This window comes from Lithobates pipiens, unplaced genomic scaffold (assembly GCF_037356315.1).
Source record: "Lithobates pipiens isolate NorthernLeopardFrog02 unplaced genomic scaffold, aLitPip1_a1.2 Scaffold_8, whole genome shotgun sequence".
NCBI lineage: Eukaryota > Metazoa > Chordata > Amphibia > Anura > Ranidae > Lithobates > Lithobates pipiens.
Window position 1 is genome coordinate 194,620,668 of NW_027507903.1, and position 21,271 is coordinate 194,641,938.

General features: G+C 41.9%; 1 protein-coding gene across 2 annotated transcripts in view; it reads right to left on the minus strand.

Moving 5' to 3' along the window:
• Positions 1–2,886: 2,886 nt before the first annotated feature.
• The window catches only part of HDAC10 (histone deacetylase 10), a 79,173-nt gene continuing 60,788 nt past the window's right edge, over positions 2,887–21,271 (minus strand). The window contains exons 16-21 of one of the 2 annotated variants that reach the window (XM_077472869.1): positions 18,262–18,347; positions 15,323–15,379; positions 15,100–15,184; positions 7,133–7,321; positions 6,822–6,984; positions 2,887–3,126 (exon numbers count right to left, since the gene is read on the minus strand). In XM_077472869.1, the coding sequence (XP_077328995.1) occupies positions 3,119–3,126; positions 6,822–6,984; positions 7,133–7,321; positions 15,100–15,184; positions 15,323–15,379; positions 18,262–18,347 (588 nt within the window). In that variant the 3' untranslated portion in view covers positions 2,887–3,118. Of the gene's footprint in view, positions 3,127–6,821; positions 6,985–7,132; positions 7,322–14,241; positions 14,461–15,099; positions 15,185–15,322; positions 15,380–18,261; positions 18,348–21,271 lie in introns of those variants that run through there. The other variant, XM_077472870.1, reaches the window with a different exon arrangement.

Genomic DNA, 21,271 nt, shown 5'->3' on the forward strand with positions numbered 1-21,271 from the left:
CATCCTCCATTTTTACATGCTGGTGAAGTCCACATACTGGTGAAAACTCCGTGTGAACGTCACATGCTGGTCGAGTCCTCGTGTGAACTTCACATGCTGGTGAAATCTCCATGTAAACATCACATGCTGGTGGAGTCTTTGTGTGAACGCCACATGCTTGTGGAGTTTCCCTGTGAACGTCACATGCTGGTAGAGTCTCTGTGTGATTGTCATATGCTGGTAGAGTGTCTGTGTGATCGTCTTATGCTGGTAGAGTCTCCATGTCAACACCACATGGTGATGGAGTCTCCACATGAATGCCACATGCTGGTGAAGTCATTGACCAAGCTTGTTGCTGCTGGAATGGAAGTGGCTGACCTAGCTATATGGTTTGGCAGTGGTGTCTGCAAGCATGGTTGAACTAAGTAAAAATCCTTTGAAAGGTTGCATCTTGTGAGCATATGGGAAAGATTCAGCTAACCTCCCTCTGAGATTATTTATCTACTGGGAACCATTTGCAGGACAGTGGGAGTGTTATTCACTCATGTCAGTAGCTGCAGACATGGATGTTCATATCTACTGGTGTGTTTTCACCACAAGCCTTCACGATCATCAGGCGTATGCCCTTTTGAGTCCAATAGTTCCAGTACGCCTTCTCAATGTTGGTGGTGGCTATCTCCCGTATGTACTCTTCTCACTTGCCCTCCTATTGATGTCCCAAGGAGGTCATCCACTCACCTGGATTAATACAAATACCCCAGTCTTCATCCGTGGACTTTGTTTTTACTTTTCTATATTCATCACGTTGTGGACTTTATTGCGTTTATCACTATTATTTATGTGTTTGTACATGTGTCAGTATATGTGTATGGAAATAATTTACAAATTTTACAACACTTTATACGGTTTCATCATTTAGCGACCCTTCTTATTAGCGCTGCACATTTATCTGGTATTTTAGTCTTTTGACTAAAATGCCATTTTAGTTTTAGTCATATTTTAGTCGTCTGATTTGTTTTAGTTTTAGTCATATTTTAGTTGCCAAAAATCTTCAGTACATTTTATAAGTCTAAATTGTAATGCATTATTTCCTTGAAAAAAACGGGCTCCTTGAAAAAATGGGCGTTGTTCATATCTACAAATGATCTACAAACAAAATAAGGTAGTTTTCATTTTACATTGATAATGATTATCAATGCAACCTTCTCTATGACTGGTGTGTGATAAGGTTTTTTGTATGTGTTATATCTCCTCTATCCAACACTTAATTAAGCATTTATAGTTATATTTTAATACTGCAGCAAAAGCTGCCTTTGAAGTAGTGACAGCTGCCTGAGGATTTCAATTATTAATGTCACTCTGTCAAATTTATATCATTGTAAGGTTCTCAACAATTTTTTTTTATACTTTATAGTAGAGCTGCACAATTCTGGCCAAAATGAGAATCACAATTTTTTTGCTTAGAATAAAGATCACGATTCTCACGATGCAACATCATCTTTCATATAATACAAAAAATTTGGGCTAAGCGGCAGTATTATCATTGGTGGAGGATCTTTCCTAATATACCCTGTCACATCTTCTTGGGTGTCATGGTTTCATGTCACTATGGAATAGAGGGTTGACGAATCATCGTTTGAACTGTAACTTTAAACTATATATTTTGTGGTATATTTTCTAAGCAGTCCATCTGAGTTAATTGGACACATATGCCGTGTACACACGATCGGATTATCCGGCGGATTTTTAATAAGGGGGACCCCCAGATTCCGGCCCCCTACCCTATGTGAATGAGTATGGGGTACGATGTACCCCTACCCATTCACCTGGGGAAAAATGTGTACATAAAAAAAAAACACAACACAGGTTTTTAAAGTACTTTATTAGACAGCTCCGGGGTCTTCTTGCTGGACTCCTGCAATATCTTCTGCTCTTTTGCTAGCTCTTTTATTACCATTACGGCCAGAGAGAGCGTCATGTCAACATCGGAAGAAGCAGAAGGCGGCTTCAAAAGTGACAAGACCGGGTCAACGCTAGTAAAAGAGCTGGAAGAAGAAAGCGGAGGCCCGGCAAGAAGAACCGAAGAGTGGGACAAGACCCCTGAGGTCGGAAGAATGTAAGTGTTAAAATACCAGCACATAGAGCAATAAGCTAAGTGCAAGTAATAGAACCGTGGATATTATTTAAAAAATCTGATTTACAATCTACAAATACAATACAAGGACAGTCAGTAACAGCGTGGACTGGTTTTCATAAATGCAGTGAATAAAATGCATAAACAGATCTCTTTGTTTGTGGAAGTGCAGACGAAGGACTCCAAAAACTCCCTTTGTAAATGCAGGATTGCCTATCATGACCTAAATGGTGTTCTGCAACCTGTTGTGCCTAAACATTTCTGTAAGGTTCAGATCACCCAGTTAAAATATCATTAAAACTATCAATAAATGCTGTATTACATGCTTTTCAGACTCATTTGATCACTATGGGATTCACTTTCTGTATTCTGATAAAAAAAACTGGTTGATTCTGCTGTTCTCTGTCCCCCTCTCCTGTCCAACATATGTCCCCACTGCAGTTGTGGATTTTGCTGTGTGGGCAGCTAGTGTACAAGCTCAGTTTTCAGTGTATGTCTACCCTGGGCATTTCAACACCTTCTCTTTTTCTGCTGTTTTCCTATCATTTTGCAAGGGACACCTTGGGTTTATAGCTGCTTTGTGTGCTCATTTGGCATAGAAATGGAAGCCTCGGCTTCTTGATTACAGTCTATACTCCTTAAATGTGTGTCCCATTCTTCCTGATTGTTGTATGTAAACTTTGAAAACTTGAATAAAAAAAAACAACTAGAAAACAAAAAGTTCTGTCGATAATTTCTTCCTTTTAAAAAAAAAAAATCATCATAATAATAGGCATGGTAACACACTGGTTTATTTTTTTTTAAAGATCTGTTCTTACAAAAAGTTGTATATACTTTTTCTTTTTTTTTTTACAAAAAGTTTTTACAATCTTATTGAATTTGCTGAGAACCTGCCCTGTCCAAAGCAATAAAAAGATTCTCTTGAACTGCTTGTTTTGAAACATTGCTTATAACCATCATATGTCCTTTTCATGACTTCATTCTTCAGTTTTCAATACAAATCTTCTATTTTGCTAAACGAAATAAGAAAGAAAAAATATATATTTTATATTATATTATATATAAATTATTACCACCTATCCTTATCCTGCGTATACGTGTAAGGCACAGAAAAAAAAAAATCAGAACTGTGAAAAAACAGATTTATACATTTATTATAGTCACAAGAATTAAGACATAAAATGTCCGATTTGTTTTATGCTTCTACATTTGCAGATACACAAGCTATTGTTCGATTTTTGAAAGCAGAGCACTTATTTTATGCCTTGCTAACAAGTATCTAAAGGAAATATATAAAATAAAGGTTTGCTGGCATGAACATTAGCTGTAAACCAGCTTAGATGATCTGATTATCCCTAAATTATTCATGAGTTCAGGCTGATTCCAGTCAAGAAAATGTTAGTCGCACAAAATGCCAAGTAAAATACTGCACTGACCTGGTGAAGAGGTCCCAGTTCGCTGGGGCAGCCTCCTCTCCAATCTCCCTTCTCTACATTTACTGAACTCGTCCAACAAAGTTTAATGTGTGAGGTGCTCTATGTTCTACTGAAGGACACCCTTATAAAGTCACTACATATTGGTAATACTGGGTGGATCACAAGATATGCTCACAGTACATCACAGATTTACTCTACCAGATCATCGTTATAGCAGATTTTATAAGATTTGCTTGTAACTCAATTTTAGGCTTTCTGTATCAGAAATAACAAAGATATCTGTACACATCCATCAGCAACTGCTGCTAAATGTTTGTGTACAAGGCTGGTATTATGCATGAAGCACAGCATCCCCACAACACCACTACCGATGAGCAATAGTCTTAAAAAAATAAAGCTGGCCATACATATACAGGTGCATCTCCAAAAAATTGAATATCAACATAAAGATAATTTATTTCAGTAATTCAATTCAAAAAGTGAAACTCCTATATTATATAGAATAGATTCATTGCACACAAAGTGATACATTTCAAGAATTATTTTTTCTTTTAATTTGAATGATTATGGCTTATAGCTAGTGAAAACACAAAAGTCAGTATCTCAGAAGATTAGAATATTACATAAAAAAAAAAGATTTTTAATACATAAATGTTGGCTTACTGAATAGTATGTCCATGTACAGCATAGTATGCACTCAATACTTGGGGCTCCTTTTGCATGAATAACTGTATCAATGCGGCGTGGCATGGAGGTGATCAGCCTGTGGCACTGCCGAGATGTTATTGAAGTCCAGGTTGCTTCTTTGATAGCAGCCTTCAGCTCATCTGCATTGCTGGGACTGGTGTCTCTCATCTTCCTCTTGACAATACCTCAGATTCTCTATGGAGTTTAGGTCAGCGAGTTTGCTGGCCAATAAAGCACAGCGATACCATGATGATTAAACCAGGTATTGGTACTTTTGTCATTGTGGGCAAGTGCTGCTGGAAAATGAAATCGGCATCTCCATAAAGCTGGTCAGCAGAGGGAAGCATGAAGTGCTCTAGAACTTAGTGTTAGAGGGCTGTGCTGACTTTGGAATTGATAAACCACAGTGGACCAACACCAGCAGATGACATGGCTCCCCAAATCATCACTGACTGGAAATTTCACACTGGACCTCATGCAACTTGAATTCTGTGCCTCTACACTCTTCCTCTAGAAGACTCTAGGACAGTGATGGTGAACCCTAGATGTTTTGGAACTATATTTCCCATGATGTTCAACTACACTGCAGAGTGCATGAGCATCATGGGAAATGTAGTTCAAAAAACCCCTGGAGTGCCAAGGTTCACCAATACCGCTCTAGGACCTTGATTTCCAAATGAAATGCTAAATTTACTTTCATCCAAAAAGAGGACTCTGGACCACTGAGCAGTCCAGTCCTTTTTCTCCTTAGCCCAGGTAAGATGCTTCCGACGTTGTCTCTGATTTAGGAGTGGCTTGACACCAAGAAACGCGACAGTTGCAGCCCATGTCCTGGATACGTGTGTGTGGTGGCTTTTGAAGCACTGACACCAGCCGTAGTCCACTTCTTGTGAATCTCCCCCAGATTTTTGAAGGGCCTTTGCTTCACAATCCTCTTAAGGCTGTGGTTAGCCTTGCGGAGGGTGTCAATGATGGTCTTATGGAAAACTGTCAAGTCAGCAGTCTCCCCCATGATTGTGTAACCTTTTGAACCAGACTGAGAGACCATTTAAAGCAGGGGGTAGGCAACCAATAGCCCTCCAGCTGTTGTGGAACTTCATTTCCCATGAGGCATTGCAAGGCTGGCAATTACAATTACTCCCAGAGGCATGATGGAAGTTGTAGTTCTGCAACAGCTGGAGGGCCCCAGGTTGCCTACCCCTGATTTAAAGGCTTAGGAAACTTTTACAGGTGTTTTGAGTTAATTATCCGATTAAGTCTACTATATTGAACTTTTTCACAATATTACATTTTTTTCTGAGATACTGAATTCTGGGTTTTCACTAGCTGCAAGCCTTAATCATTAAAATTAAAAGAAAGAAATGCTTAAAATATTTCACTTTGTGTGTAATGAATCTATATAATACAGGAGTTTCACTTTTTGAATTGAATTACTGAAATAAAACTTTTTGATGATATTCTCATTTTTTGACATGCACCTGTACATGGCTCAGTTTTTTTTTGTTCAGCCTACTGAGCTGCTTCCCCCATCCACACATTCAAGGTGGATGTGGGAGTCCTTGCCACTGTGTAATTGTAGTCTTACAGGAGTCCAGCTGACTCCTCTGCTATCAAAATAATCTGATTAGTGCTGCAGCCAAACTAAAGTATCCCAGCACACCTATTCATGAGCAATTAATTTGTAGATCCACTGCTCTCGAACAAGACATAGTTTGATCAAAATTCAGCCAGTCCCTGCTAAACTGGCAGTATTGCGATCCATCTTCGGACACTTTAAGCAGTCCATACATTATTCAGTTTCATTTCAGCAGGTTGAAAGAAAAAAAAACTTACCCAATTCCCCCATCCACATATTTGAGGTGAATGGGGGAATCCCTCGCACTGAGCTATTGTGTTCTGACAGTGGAGTGACTTCCCTGCTGTCAAAATGCAATGATCAGCGCTGCCAGCCTTAGCCTTCGGCATCGATCAAGTGGAATTTATCCAACATGCTAGTTGTACAGAATATGATCAGTAGATTAACTTCTGTCCAACCACTGTCCCCATACATGGATCGAAATTCAGCTGGTCCCCGGCCAAATTTTGATCCATGTATGGGCGGCTTTTGTCTAATATATACATGATAATTTGAATCCATTTATATGCACTGCACTGTCTACCTGTTTCACAGCTGTGAAAGATCAAAACGCTATCACTGTTTTCCATTCTCCTTGTTTTCCTGACAAATGAATGGGGTAGTAAAAACACCAAATCTGTTAGAGCTTTGGTAAACCGAGAGCTGCAAATTTTGAAATACTATTTAATCAACTCTATTAAAAAAAGTTTACTTTAATTTAAAAACATTTTGCCATCCTACTATGGCATAGTTTGGTTTTAAACAATTCTTCATTTTGAAGCTATTTCGAATATCTCCTAAATATAGTTATTACATATATACGTCCAATCAGACAATGTTTAAAAAGACTGAGATACCTAAAATGCCATTTAAATCAAGAAATATAAATATTGGCTTAACTACAATGTTGTTTTCAAAAGGTTCATGACACATTGTACAGTGGCTCTTCTATAAAGGGACAGTAACCCACCAAAACACTGTAGTAATTTCCATTTTTCCTCCATGACAACTGCCTCATCTTTAAAGTCCTGCACACATTCTTCAGTAGGAGGTTTGTAAGGGCCGAAGTCCATTCCTAAATGGCAGCCTGACAGAACATTACACAAGGCCCCTGTCAGCTCCGGTTCAGATTCCTGAAAATAACAACATTTTATTAAAAACACAGTATAGAACACTCAATCGTCATCAATAATAGGGTGTTCTGTTATTTCAGGTTAAATATGTGACCAGTTACCACAGTTTTTCCAAAACTTCTATTCAACAGGTCATGGCTAGGCTTACCGGAACAATAGAAAGAACTGCTCCTTCAGATAAACCCTGTAGCAGGCTAGTGAGCAGAAGGATATCCTTTGTACCAATGCTCCTGTTCTTCTCCACAGATATGATAATAAGATCAGGCTGATAGCTGTAAGCCACTGGAAGGACGAATCGGAAAACCGCATAGAAGAAGCTGCTGCCTTCTCCAGGGCTCTGTGAAGAAATGGCACAATGTGACAGATTTAGGGGACCGCAACACTAGCACAGGAAATTTCTGCGATTAAAAATAACCCAATTCAATTATCTACTTAGCAAACTATAGAAAGGTATGGAGTTGAAGGTTCTAAAAACATGCACCTCTTAATTTCCAGCTGTGCTAGTTTTACAAAAATCAGCCAAATGTACCTTACAGAATACTTTGGAGGCTTTACATCCAAGGCAGTTCTCATTTTGTTTAGTTCTGGATAGAGTAGGGAAGGCTATGTACTTGATGCCAAGCCAGGATCCATAAGCTTCTTAAAAAAATAGTTAATGGATCTGTCTTCAGTGAAGACATTCATCACCTTCTGTTCTTGTGACACCCTGACAGAAAGTGAAGATAATCTTCCAGAGGGCACAGACTGCCATAAAAACCAGAGTTTCTAAACTCTCTCCACTCTATCCAAATATGAGAATGTTTGGGTTGGACCCAGGCTTTAAGCCTGTAGGCCATTGTGCTTATTATTAGCTGTAATGTTTTACTGTGACAGTGATATATGTTTATTGTTTTGAAAGGAATTAACAGATATTTCACTATTATTATTATTAATAATAATAACAACAAATGTGATTAAGAAATGTTATTAAAACGTAGCTACAGCAAACTGGCTTCGATGCATGGAGAAATCCACTCTTGAGAGACTATATGTACTATTTGTCCTCTCACAATCTCTATACCTGAACTATCACATGTGGTTCCCACACGTGATCCTACCAGAACTTCTTCTCAAGGCATTTAATCTTTCTGTAGTATGGTCGGATGATCATGACCACGTCATAATCTTAAGCCGTCTTTAGCACAAAAGCCCATATCGTCCACTTGGACTTTAAATGATTCCTTATTGTCCCATCAGGACATATTTTTATTTTATTTTTTTTTAACAGAAAAGTTTTATTTATAACAAAAACAAAACAACATACACAAAGAAAAAAAAAAGAACATCAGTACAGCTTAATCATACAATGGTGAGGTATGTCAGACATTGAGATAACAGAAGTAAGTACAGAAGAGTTGGTGATGCTGGACATTGTAAGATCTAGGGTGGACAACAGGGTGGGGTGGTTCCCGGTAATAATATACTTCAGTTTAAGGAGGTGTAAAAGAATGGCGGGAGGGGGTGGAACTATGAGGATCCAGGAGGTGCTGAGTTTGCATCTAGTTCACCAGGTGTTATTTGTATTCACCTTTTAACTTTTGGGGCAAGATTAAGTTGAGGGGAGATGCCAGTGCATAGGGTGAGGAGGAGGAAGAAAGAACAGTAGGGAAGTGTGCGAGTTTCGGATTTGGAGACGGGGGTAGGATAGTGAGCTTTAGGGGTCTAGTTTGATCAAGTGCAGTCGGTATTTCCTGATTTGTAGCAAAGGAGCAGAGGCTCATCTCATATTCATGGCAGGTCAAAGTCATTTCATCCATCACCACACCTCATCAGCTTCCAGTACTGTAGGACTACCTTCCTGGCATAGAAACACAGATAGAATAGTAGTAATTTAGTGTGTGTTGAATGCATCACTGATTCTGTGATGCCTAAAAGAAGGACCTTGGGGTCAATTGATACTGCAAGGTTGGTAGCAGTATTAACATCTGCGAATACTCTCCTCCAGTATTCCTGAATTATTGTGCAGTCCCAGAAAACATGTTAATATGTTCCGACTGTCCGTTGGCATTTTGGACACAGTTCTGATTGTGTGGGGTATATCCGGGCTAGTCTTTGGAGGGTGTAATAAGTCCTGTGCAAAAAGTTGGATGAATCTATCTCTAGCAGAGATTACTGTTGGTATATATTGTTGTAGCGCCAGGTCCCAGTCTTCTTCTGATAGGGTGGGAAGGTCCACCCTCCAGATACAGAATAGGGGGGGATTCCCCTTCTGAGTCGCTGCATGTGAGATGGAGGTATATGAAGGACAGGATTCTATCAACACCATGGGAGATGAGAAACCTCTATACTACTTGCGGTGCTACAGAGATTACCCGAGGAAATTGTGCCTGTGCTGCATGTTTCAACTGTAAGTATTGGAATAGCATCCACGAAGGGAGTTGAAATGCCGCTCGTAGTTCTGGGAAAGGGAGTAGCACCCCAGCAGGCATAATCTGCTGTATCTTCGCTATTCCAAATCTAGCCCAGAAGCTGAGGTCTGGGATAGATCTGAAATGTGAGAGTCTGGGGTATGAGGGGGGATTGTATCAGGTGCGCCAACCGCCGCAGTGACTTTCTCCCAAACCTGGACCGTGGTACGCATTGGGATTGTTGTTAGTGGGTTCGTTTTAGTTCCCCTGTAAACCATATTGGTTAGAGCAGAGTAGGAGCCCATAACAGCAGCCTCAAGGTTAACCGCAGGGTTGGATCTGGACTGCTTAAACCACCAGTGAACAGTGACCAGCACTGCTGCCCAATATTATTTCTGGAAACATGGCAATACCAGACCACCGGAGGATAGAGGGAGCTGTAATATGTGTTTCACTATTCTGGGGGATTTCCCACCCCCAGATGAAAGACGAGACTACTCCATCCAGTTTATGGAAGAAGATGGCAGGGATAGGTACCGGGGTGTTCCTATAAATGTAAAGAAATTGAGGAAGGAAGGTCATTTTTAATAGGTTCACCCTTCCCACCGGTGTCAAGGGGAGAGTTTTCCAACAGGGTATAGGTTATCTGTCAGATATTGAGTCAGATCATTACTAATTTCAATACCGAGGTATCGAAATCTGGAGACTCTATTTAGGGGAGTTGGATCAGATGTGGGGGGGGGGCAGGTCAGATAGAGTAAATAGGCTGGATTTGCTCCAATTCATCTTAACCCATGAAAAGCTACCATATTTATCTATAATCGCCAGAGCTGCCACTAGGGAGTCAAAGTCATTGCCAAGATACAAAAGAGCATTCTCTGCATACAGTGATATCCGCTCTACCAGTGGTCCCACCTCTAGTCCTCTAACCTCATCCATTGAGCGGATCAATACAGCCATGGGCTCAATGGCTAGGGCAAAGAGCCCCGGAGACAGTGGGCTTCCCTGTCTCGTCCTCCTACAGAGGTGAAAGGGAGGGGGGGAGGGAGAGGATACCACCAGCATGCACATGAGCTACTGGTGATCTGTATAGCAGCTTGATGCAGCTAACAAATTTAGATCCAAAACCAAATTTGGCCAGTACCTGCCACCGAAAATCCCACTCTACTGAATCCAATGAGGTCACCACCCCCCTAGTGTTTTGATCCCTGAATATTGCTATATTGGTGTGGAACCCGTGGATATTAATATCTGTGCCTGGCATAAACCCTGTCTGGTCTCCATGAATTAGTGAGAGTATAACTGTGTTCAATCTATTGGCCAAGATTTTAGTTAGGATTTTGGCATCCGATGCTGAGGTCCAGCAGGACTGGAGCATGATCTGATATGCTACATGGTAGTAAAAAAACGAGGGATCTTTTAAATTTGGAGTTCAACCCCTGCACATTCCAGGATATCACTTTCAGGGGGGCCACATTGGTAGGGGAATATTAGCTACACCTCCCTCGGTGCCTGGACCCCTGTCTAGACTTCAGAGTGTGGTCAAGCATAAAAGCATTTCTTCCATCAGTTTCTGTACCTCACTATGATGTGTCGGGAATAATTTTGAAATATTAAAATAATCAACACAAAAAGAACAAAACTGTACCACTGAAAACAACCCCCCCCCCCTCCACAAAACATGACTATTAGTCTCTGGGAGGCAATGCACCAACAGGGCGCCTAGAAGGCACAATTGAGAGTACTCACAAACTGGTCAGCAACTGTGCTGCCTGCATATTAAACAGTATCTGGACTGAAAACAAGAGATCGTTCTCCCTGCAGGAAGGTTCGTCACCCAGGTAGTACTGGGGCATATTCTTTTCAGTGAACCATAAAAAGGTAAAAACAGTTATGCAAATCTCGACAAAAGAAGTGAAAAATAGGCAAGAAAGAAAAGGTAGGATTGTAATGGCAGCCTCCAGCTCTCCCTGCACTGTGGTGGTGGAACAAATATTGTTATTGTGGATATGGAGTCCCCTGCATTCAGGGGAAGAGGTCTCCTGCTCTGTATTATGACGAGCTGAAGCACTCAGCGGTATGTTTAGCAGCCGGGTGGTGGCTTCCAGAAATAGGGGTCATCAGGGAGAAGAGCAAATGACTCCCACATATGAGGAGAGAGGCTTGTAGTGCAATAATCAATGCCTAAGATCCGCTAGGTATGACCAGCAATGGACAGTACAGGGACTCACCCACCGGAGAAAGGGAGAAGAGGCATCTTGGCATCCATAATCTCAGCGCTGTGAGAGGGACTCCAGCCAATTAGCAGCATCTTCAGGGGAAGTAAAGAAGCGGTGGATTTCACCATCTTGAACCTGTAGTCAGGCGGGGAAGAGCATGCTATATTTCAGGCCCTTTTGTTGCAGAGCGAGTTTCACGTGGTCAAATGATTTGCGCTGTTTTTGCGTCTCCACTGAGAAATCCAGAAAAATCATTAGACGGGAACCCTCAAAACGTAGAGCCTCAATCTTCCTGCTGAAGTTCAGGAGTCAGAGAATAAACATGCGTTGCGGGGCCCCAGGGACACCCTGGGCAGCTGGTATCCTGTGGGCATGCTCTAACGTGAAGAATGCTGCCTGAGGGAACAGCTGGCGGAGGAGACGTTCGGTAAAGGCAGTGGGGCCAGGGTGTTCCGATCCCTCTGGGAGACTGATGATGTGGAGGTTGTTCCTCGGATTGTGGTCCCCTGCATCCTTGGCACGATATTCAAGGGCTTTGATCTTAGTAGTGAGGATGCGGAGGGAGGATGAGTGGTCTCTTAGTACATCCTCGGTATCCCCCACCCGGTGCTCGAGCGCCATCAGTCGGGTCCTGAACTTGTCCGTGTCTTTACATATGCTTTGGCAGGTGTTTATTGCCTGCATCAGGGCGGTGAAGTGATCTTGGTCCTGGATCCCCAGGTCCGCTTCCTCAGTTTGGGACGTCATATTGGAGAGCTTGCTGGGCCCCGCTTTCCCGCCATAAGGAGGAATGCGGGCCGGGGAGGGTTTCTGGTGCACAATGGATTTGCACTTACGTGGCATACTAGATCTGGGGATCTAGTATGCCCACTTCTGTAGGTCCAAAAGCATGTAGGTCTGCAGGGAAATGGGATGTTTAGCACGCAGAGTAACGGAACTATGCTTCCACTCCAGTCACCATCTTGGGCATGCTGCCTCCCCCCCCCCACCTGGAAATATTAGAAAAATTGTGCCCCATTACCATAGCCTATTTCCAGCAGGACGTTGGTCTCCCCACCAACCATGGTACAGGGGACATCAAAGGCAACCAGAATCAGAATGGGATAAGGCCATTAGGGCCCACAAAGCCAATTCTTCCCAACACTAATCTTTATCTAGATAAAAGAAGGACCGAATTAAAAGGAGTTGTATGTAAAGGCAGAACTTTTTTTTAATCTTAATGCATTCTATGCAATAAGATAAAAAACCTTCTGTGTGTAGCAGCCTCTCCAGCACCCTCCAATTACTTACCTAAGCTCCATCTCTCTCCAGCGATGCCAACGAATGTCTAAGCTGTCCGGGACACTCCCTCTGATTGGCTGAGACACAGCAGCGGTGCCATTGGCGCTCGCGGCTGTCAAAGTCAGCCAGCCAATCAGGGGAGAAAGGGGCCCGCGCCAGGCCGGGGGGCTGTGTCTCTGAATGGATGCATGGAGCTGTGACTCGGCTCCAGTGCACCCATAGGAAGCTTCTGGTTGTGGGGGCACTGGATGGGGGGGGGGGGGGGCAGGAGCAGCAAAGAGGGACCTGAGAAGAGGAGGATCCAGGCTGCTCTGTGCAAAACCAACTGCACAGAGGAGGTGGGTAGAACATTTTTTTTTTAAAAGAGGCTTTACAATCACTTTAAACCTTTGCTTTTCAGACATAGAAACAAATGCCTTGGACTAAACTATCTTTTCCTGTGACAACACTGAAGAAATTACACTTTGCTGCAATGCAAAGTAGTGAGTTTACAGCTTGGAATACTGCCCTGCAGTCCAGTCTCCGAAGGGAGGGGGATCATGCTCTGCTTCAGTATGTCACAGTACGTGTTGGCATTCATGGTTCCCACAGTGCTGGGAGCACTCATGCAGCCCCAGACCATGACACTATCACCACCATGCTTGACTCTAGGCAAGTCACACTTGTCTTCGTACTCCTCACCTGGTTGCCGCCACACTCGCTTGACACCATCTGAACCATATAAGTTTATCTTGGTCTCATCAGACCACAGGACATGGGTCCAGTAATCCAGATCCTTAGTCTGCTTGTCTTCAGCAAACTGTTTGTGGGCTTTCTTGTGCATCATCTTTAGAAGAGCTTCCTTCTGGGATGACAGCCATGCAGACCAATTTGATGAAGTGTGCGGCATATGGCCTGAGCACTGACAGGCTGACCCCCCACTCCTTCAACCTCTGTAGGAATGCTAGCAGAACTCATGTCTATTTCCCAAAGACAACCTCTGGATATGACGCTGAGCATGTGCTCTCAAAATCTTTGGGCGACCATGGCGAGGCCTTTTCTGAGTGGAACCTGTGCACTGACTAGAATTTTCTGGTGAGAGGGCATCCCCCTGTCAGAACACAATAGAACAGCAGGGGAGATCACTGTACTAACATTGTATAGTTAGTACAGAGACTCCTCCTGAGCAGTCAATTTTTTTTTCATTTAGCCCTGCTGGGTTGAAAAAAAAACCCCCAAAAAAGAGTGTACGTGGCTTAAAAGGAATTCCCATAAGAGTGTTTGTTCTTTGCCCAGACTACCTTTCTCATATAGCATATAGTATTTGGAGCTCAGTGGCAGCTGGTGCTCATTCTTTTGGGGAGGGGGGCAACAAACAAACCTACCAGCCGGTCGTTTGTCCCGCACTACTTACCCCATCCAGTTTGCAGGCAGCTTCCCCACTGCTTTTCCTCCTCGTTTGCTTCCCAGCTGCTTCTCCTCCTCAGCGGCTTTGGCAGCTTCCCAGCTGCTTCTCTTCGGGGGCTTCCCGGGCAGCTTTCCGACTGCTTCTCCCACCGGCCAATCCAGTCACTTCTCCTCCCGGCCAATCGGGTCTTAGAACATGATTCCTGATTAGTCAGGAGGAGAAGCAGGAATACATTAGAGAATATTAATCTGTTAATGTCACATAAGTGGGTGGGCCCACGCCCACCCATTTTAAAGCCAATTAGAGCCTCTGGCTCTGATCATGTGCTTCTAAGAAAAAAAATAAAAATAAAAAAATCAACAGTGCCCTGCATGGAGATTATGGGCCGGAAGCATGGAGATTAGGGAGGCGGCGCCCCTGCGCCCAGTATGAGTGGCTGCCACTGTTGGAGCTACAATTAATCTCGTTTCCGTTATGTATTTTATGCTTTGCATTTTTCATCTCTTCATGCTGCCTAACTTGTTTGATGCAATTGTGTGCTTGTGATCCATGCTATATGCTGTGTATGCTACCAAAATTCAATAAAACTTTTGTAAAATAAAAAGTATCTTCAGGTTCATTGACAATTAGGTATGATAAAGGTGCTTCAGTAATATACACACAAGGCAGGAGGCAGCTCTATGGGCCGTTGGCCTGAACCAATGTCTAGAGCCAGTAACATGAGAAATGTTGTTCCCAAGGTACCGATTGGGGGACTATACTAGTTCATCTCATTATTCTGTGTGTCTGGATACAGCCTGTGTTATTGGGGATGTGTATTGTCAGCTTAGAGTTTACTTACCTCATTCCATTTTAGAAAGCACTTATAGTCTGAATGGGCCCTTTCTGTTGGTTTGTCTTCAGATATTATGAGCATAAGGGTTTTCCTGCAAAGTATATTAAAAACTACTTAAGCATTTTATCAAAGAGACTTGTATAAAAATGAATAGTAGTGTGCATAATGCTCTGACAAGAACAAAATGTACAGGGGCAGCTCAATCTGCAGTCAAAACTTGCTAACTTACCCATTATTTGTTGTATCGAGTTTAGGATCCATGTCTCCAATACAAACACATAGCACCCTGTTTATAAGAAATAAATATATACTAGTTAAGAACTTTTTAAGACTTGAGAAAATGTATTCTCTGATCTTCAATCTGTCAGTATGTGCACATAAAATAATTACTATATCTGAATGAAGACAGGCAAGTAGCCAGCCTATAAAATGCTCCTGAAACCCATACCATGCACAGTTCCCTTTGTTACACCTTGCTGAAAACAAATGTGCATTTTTCCCTTCATTTAATTTATAGTTTTAATTCTTTTCTCCTTTGTATTGTGACTGGTAAAGTTTTACCAGTGCAATTGCATTAATGAAGTATGATTCAAAAGCTGCAAAGTTAGCTGCAGATTATGAAAACACTCTCTGTAAACCACTGTGCATACACATTGTATACACTAGCAATAACTCTTCCTATGGATGAGTTTCTAAATAAACAATGCATGAGCTGGAGCTACACAGAGGTTGCCTTCTTCACACAACAGTCTGATCAGCCTTGTGCCATAGTCATGACCATTCTGATACTACAGTAGGTTTTAACCTTAGCAATGATGCCTGTGGTGATTACATTTAAACCAGGGCCATCTGAATTGTGATCCATGTATGGACTGGAAGGATGACCGCTCTTTCGGATTTTCCCCTCTCAATAAGCGCAGCCGGCTATAGCAGTGCATTCTGACTTGGGGGGGGGGGGGGGGTCTTCCCACTGTCAGAATACGATAGCTCAACAGGGAGGACTCTCTCATCCACCTTGTGTCTGTAGTCGATAAATCAAGTCATTTTTTTCTTTTATTTAACCTGCTGGTTAAACGAAATAAAAAAATATAAAAATACCCATCTATGAGCTGCATTAGTGTTTATAAATTGTTTTTGTATTTGCTTATGGCTACTTATTGTTTCTCTGTTTCTCAAGTTCATCAAGACCTGTCATGTCAAACTAGTGTCTTTTCTTCAACATGAAGTTTTCTTCTTTGCAGTCCATGGAGTTCAGCATTGTCTTCTTTATTGCTGAAATGCACCATGCACCACTCTCCTAGCAATCTCTAGACAAGAACTACAAAGAAGGCTGGGTGCTGAACCTCAACACAAGTATGTAAATTGTAACTGCAGCCAGGTGCATGGATAGCTTGACGCAGCCTTGAAAGTGGCCACTAGGGTAGTGGACCAGATCAATGGCAAACAGCCATCTATCTCCATGTCCTTGCTGGATTATTGACTGGAGATCAGCACAGTACATCTGCTCCAAGCCTGCTAACTTTCCATCACAGCCTGGGATTACTGGTCGGCACAATGTAAGATTTATCTGAGAACCTCAATAAACTTGGCATCTTTCTTGGACATTGTTGTGTTATGTGGAACTTCCTCTAGCCCAAGACTGTGTACATATGCTTATAGTCCAGCTATTACATCCCCTATACATACAACAGTTTTTTACACTGTAGCGCCTGTTTAGTGTTATTTCTTACCATTCTCCTAGCATACTGCCTTCTTAAAATTCCTGTTTGCACACGTACCGCTAACTAGCAGAAGGAAAACTTCAAAAGTCAAAACTAATCTTAGAAAGTACTATTTTACTGAAAGAGTAGTTAATGCATGGAATAGACTTCTAGTCTGCAGAGGGAGCGAGTCAGTCAACAGCAAAAGTGGATTCAAAACATGCTTAGGACAACCTAGATCAGGCCAAAAAAAAAGTAAAAAAACAAAAAACAAAAACTGTAATATATATATTATATATAAATTGGGCAGACTCAATGTACTTTTTTTTTTTCCATCATTCTTTTGTATATGTCACAGTTCTCTGCCAGGTGTTTGGGAACTGTTGCTATAACTTATAAAGTGTTCACTGGAACTTGCATCAATTTGTTAGTGCATCTAAATCTGCAAGTGTATCTAACACTTCCCTCCCCCAAGATTAACAATGCTGCTGTTCAATGGTGCATCCAGAGTGTAGACACTCTAATACAGCAAGTGTGTTACTGGTCAGATCACCAGGTAATGAGGGGAAAAAAGCCTAAAAAAAAAAAAAAAAAGAAAACAACAAATGCAGCCACCACATCCAATGATAAGCTGAATTATGTTACATTTTTGGTTTGGTTTTAGGTTTAATACCTCTTTGATATATCTACTATGAGCGTCAAATTTGAAGACTTAATTTTCCTAAAGCCATTACAGAATCAATGGCTTTAGGATGAGGATAATAGAACTGGACCAGGCACTATGGGATTTTTCTATAAACCTAAGGTCTAACAACTTTTTTTTCTTATCAGCCCCAGAGACTTGGTACTGTTTTAGGTTAAAGTGGTTGTAAACCCTTACACACAGATTAAACAAATCTTCCTACATATGTTATACATGTTTATCTGCATGTCTTTTCTCCTCTACAGCATTTAAAAGTGCAGAATTTATAAAGCATGTTTGAACAGTCATAAAAAAAAAAAGGGGGGGGGAGCAGAGAGCTGACATTACACTCTGGAGAGCGCTGCTTGCTTTTATTCGCCATATTTATTGCTATATTGACAGCCATTTGGTATGGTAACGTTTACCTAGTCGTTTCCTTTTGGAGCCCATGCTGCCTTTTTTTAAAACAGGAGTAAACTTGAGTCAAGTTTGGTGGTTCAAACTCTGCAATTATGAGAATCTTTATATGCTTTTTAACGTTGACTACTTGGCCACTCACTAAATTCAAAAAGATTCTGCACATTTCAACATAATGCATAACAGCAAGAAGCCCACCATTCTAATCTGCTTCTACTACTTACCGGGAATTCTCTGGTAACAGAAAATCAACTTGCTTAAACCATACTTCTTCGAGCAACATAAAGCATGGCAAGGCAGCACATGTATACATACACACCAATCTGGTAAGTAATTGCAACTTTTTTGAAGACATTCAAAATAACCTACCGTTCGAAGCTCAGACGTGAAACATGCTGCAATGCAACTTGAGTCAAGAGAGATGAGTTTGAGGACAATGCAATACAGTTCTTTGTCTAGCAAAAAAAAAATATGAACCAATAAGCACCCTGGCATACATTTTATATTTTTTATATAAACTGGTGAACTTTAAATCTCTTCTTCAGATTCAGAAGATGATTTTACAATCATGTGTAAAAAGGATATGTAAAAGTCACTGCAGTTCTTGATAGTAACAGTCTAATGTGCAATCCAAACTTATCACAGATTGACTGAGTTTTGTGCTACAGTGTAATGAAAGGACGAAGGTAGTAAAGAGGAATCCAAAGAATGGGAATAGCAGAAATGGGGAAAAGGTAGTAGCAGGAAAGACATTGGTTTATGCATACATAATAACTATGATTTTTGAAAAAGGTGTTTTTAAATGCAAGGATAATAATAATGAAATAAATGGTTTAGGCTTTTTTTCCTCAGAGAATAGGTACAGGAGCTCACCCTCCCCAGCCAACTCTGCACTCCAAACCCCCTCATTCCATGGGGTGAGTAGTAAAGTGGTGCCAAATCTGCCTATTGCTCAAAGCCCAAGAGGCATAGATTACCACAGTTAGGAGCGCATAACACACAGGACTCAGGAAAGCATACTCTGCAGTGATGAAGTGTGTGCATTGTACAGGGCACAGAAAAAAAAAATCAGTACAAGGGACAGTACTTGTATATCTCCAACAATGTAACCACCTTTTGCTTACCTCCGTGCTCCCCATTTACACTTTACCTCTGCAACCCTTGTCCACAGTTAAACTAGGCTCTCCATCCACAGCTCACCTGTTCACCCCTGCCCCCGTCCGCAGCTCACCACTTCTGACCTCAAGAGCCCACCCGCAGCTCACATCTTCCTTCCCCCCACCTGTCCGCAGTTCACCTCTTCCACCCACCCACAGCTTACCTCTATACCACTGCCCAGAGCTCTGTACCACCTTGAGTGTCCGGCAATGGGACACAGAAGCCGGTGAAGCAAGTGAGTAGTGCAAAAACTTCCTCTTCGCCTTCTGCGTTCAGCAACATGATGGAGAGGACAGGGCTGCTAGAGGTGGCAGAACACCGTTCCGCCACGTTCCGGCAGAAAAAAAGCACCGGTTTAGAGTATTAAGAGTTACACTTGTCTAGAATGATATGAGCTACAGTACAGACCAAAAGTTTGGACACACCTTCTCATTCAAAGAGTTTTCTTTATTTTCATGACTATGAAAATTGTAGATTCACACTGAAGGCATCAAAACTATGAATTAACACATGTCCAATTATATACTGAACAAAAAAGTGTGAAACAACTGAAAATATGTCTTATATTCTAAGTTCTTCAAAGTAGCCACCCTTTGCTTTGATTACTGCTCCGCACACTCTTGGCATTCTGTTGATGAGCTTCAAGAGGTACTCCCCCGAAATGGTTTTCACTTCACAGGTGTGCCCTGTCAGGTTTAATAAGTGGGATTTCAAGCCTTATAAATGGGGTTGGGACCATCAGTTGTGTTGTGCAGGAGGTGGATACAGTACACAGCTGATAGTCCTACTGAATAGACTGTTAGAATTTGTATTATGGCAAGAAAAAAGCAGCTAAGTAAAGAAAAACGAGTGGCCATCATTACTTTAAGAAATGAAGGTCAGTCAGTCTGAACAATTGGGAAAACTTTGAAAGTGTCCCCAAGTGCAGTGGCAAAAACCATCAAGCACTACAAAGAAACTGGCTCACGTGACGACCGCCCCAGGAAAGGAAGACCAAGAGTCACCTCTGTTGCGGACGATATGCACACAGAGTTCTAGCAGCAGACACATCTCTAGAACAACTGTTAAGAGGAGATTGTGTGAATCAGGCCTTCATAGTAAAATAACTGCTAGAAAACCACTGCTGAGGACAGGCAACAAGCAGAAGAGACTTGTTTGGGCTAAAGAACACAAGGAATGGACATTAGACCAGTGGAAATCTGTGCTTTGGTCTGATGAGTACAAGTTTGAGATCTTTGGTTCCAACCACCGTGTCTTTGTGCGACGCAGAAGAGGTGAACGGATGGACTCTACATGCCCGGTTCCCACCGTGAAGCATGGAGGAGGTGTGATGGTGTTAGGGTGCTTTGCTGGTGACACTGTTGGGGATTTATTCAAAATTGAAGGCATACTGAACCAGCATGGCTACCACAGCATCTTGCAGCGGCATGCTATTCCATCCGATTTGCGTTTAGTTGGACCATCATTTATTTTTCAACAGGACAATGAGCCCAAACACACCTCCAGGCTGTGTAAGGGCTATTTGACCAAGAAGGAGAGTGATGGGGTGCTGCGCCAGAGGACCTGGCCTCCACAGTCACCGGACCTGAACCCAATCGAGATGGTTTGGGGTGTGCTGGACAGCAGAGTGAAGGCAAAAGGGCCAACAAGTGCTAAGCATCTCTGGGAACTCCTTCAAGACTGTTGGAAAGCCATTTCAGGTGACTACCTCTTGAAGCTCATCAACAGAATGCCAAGAGCGTGCGGAGCAGTAATCAAAGCAAAAGGTGACTACTTTGAAGAACCTAGAATATAAGACATATTTTCAGTTGTTTCACACATTTTTGTTCAGTATATAATTCCACATGTGTTAATTCATAGTTTTGATGCCTTCAGTGTGAATCTACAATTTTCATAGTCATGAAAATAAAGAAAACTCTTTGAATGAGAAGGTGTGTCCAAACTTTTGGTCTGTACTGTATGTGCATTTGTACAGCAAGGGGGAAGCAGAGAATACCCTATCATCTCTGTAGCATTCAAGTGTACTTCCATTTCTGGAGTCAAATTTGGGAAATCACCACTATGTTATAGGTTCCCATTCACACAGCATACCTAAATTCAGTTCCTAGGTGATGTATAACCTCATAAAGTAAACAAAAACATTTTACTTTCCCTGGCTGAGCCAAATTCTCTTTCATGTGACCCACATGCACCCCTGCCACCCACTGCAGCTTACAGTCGG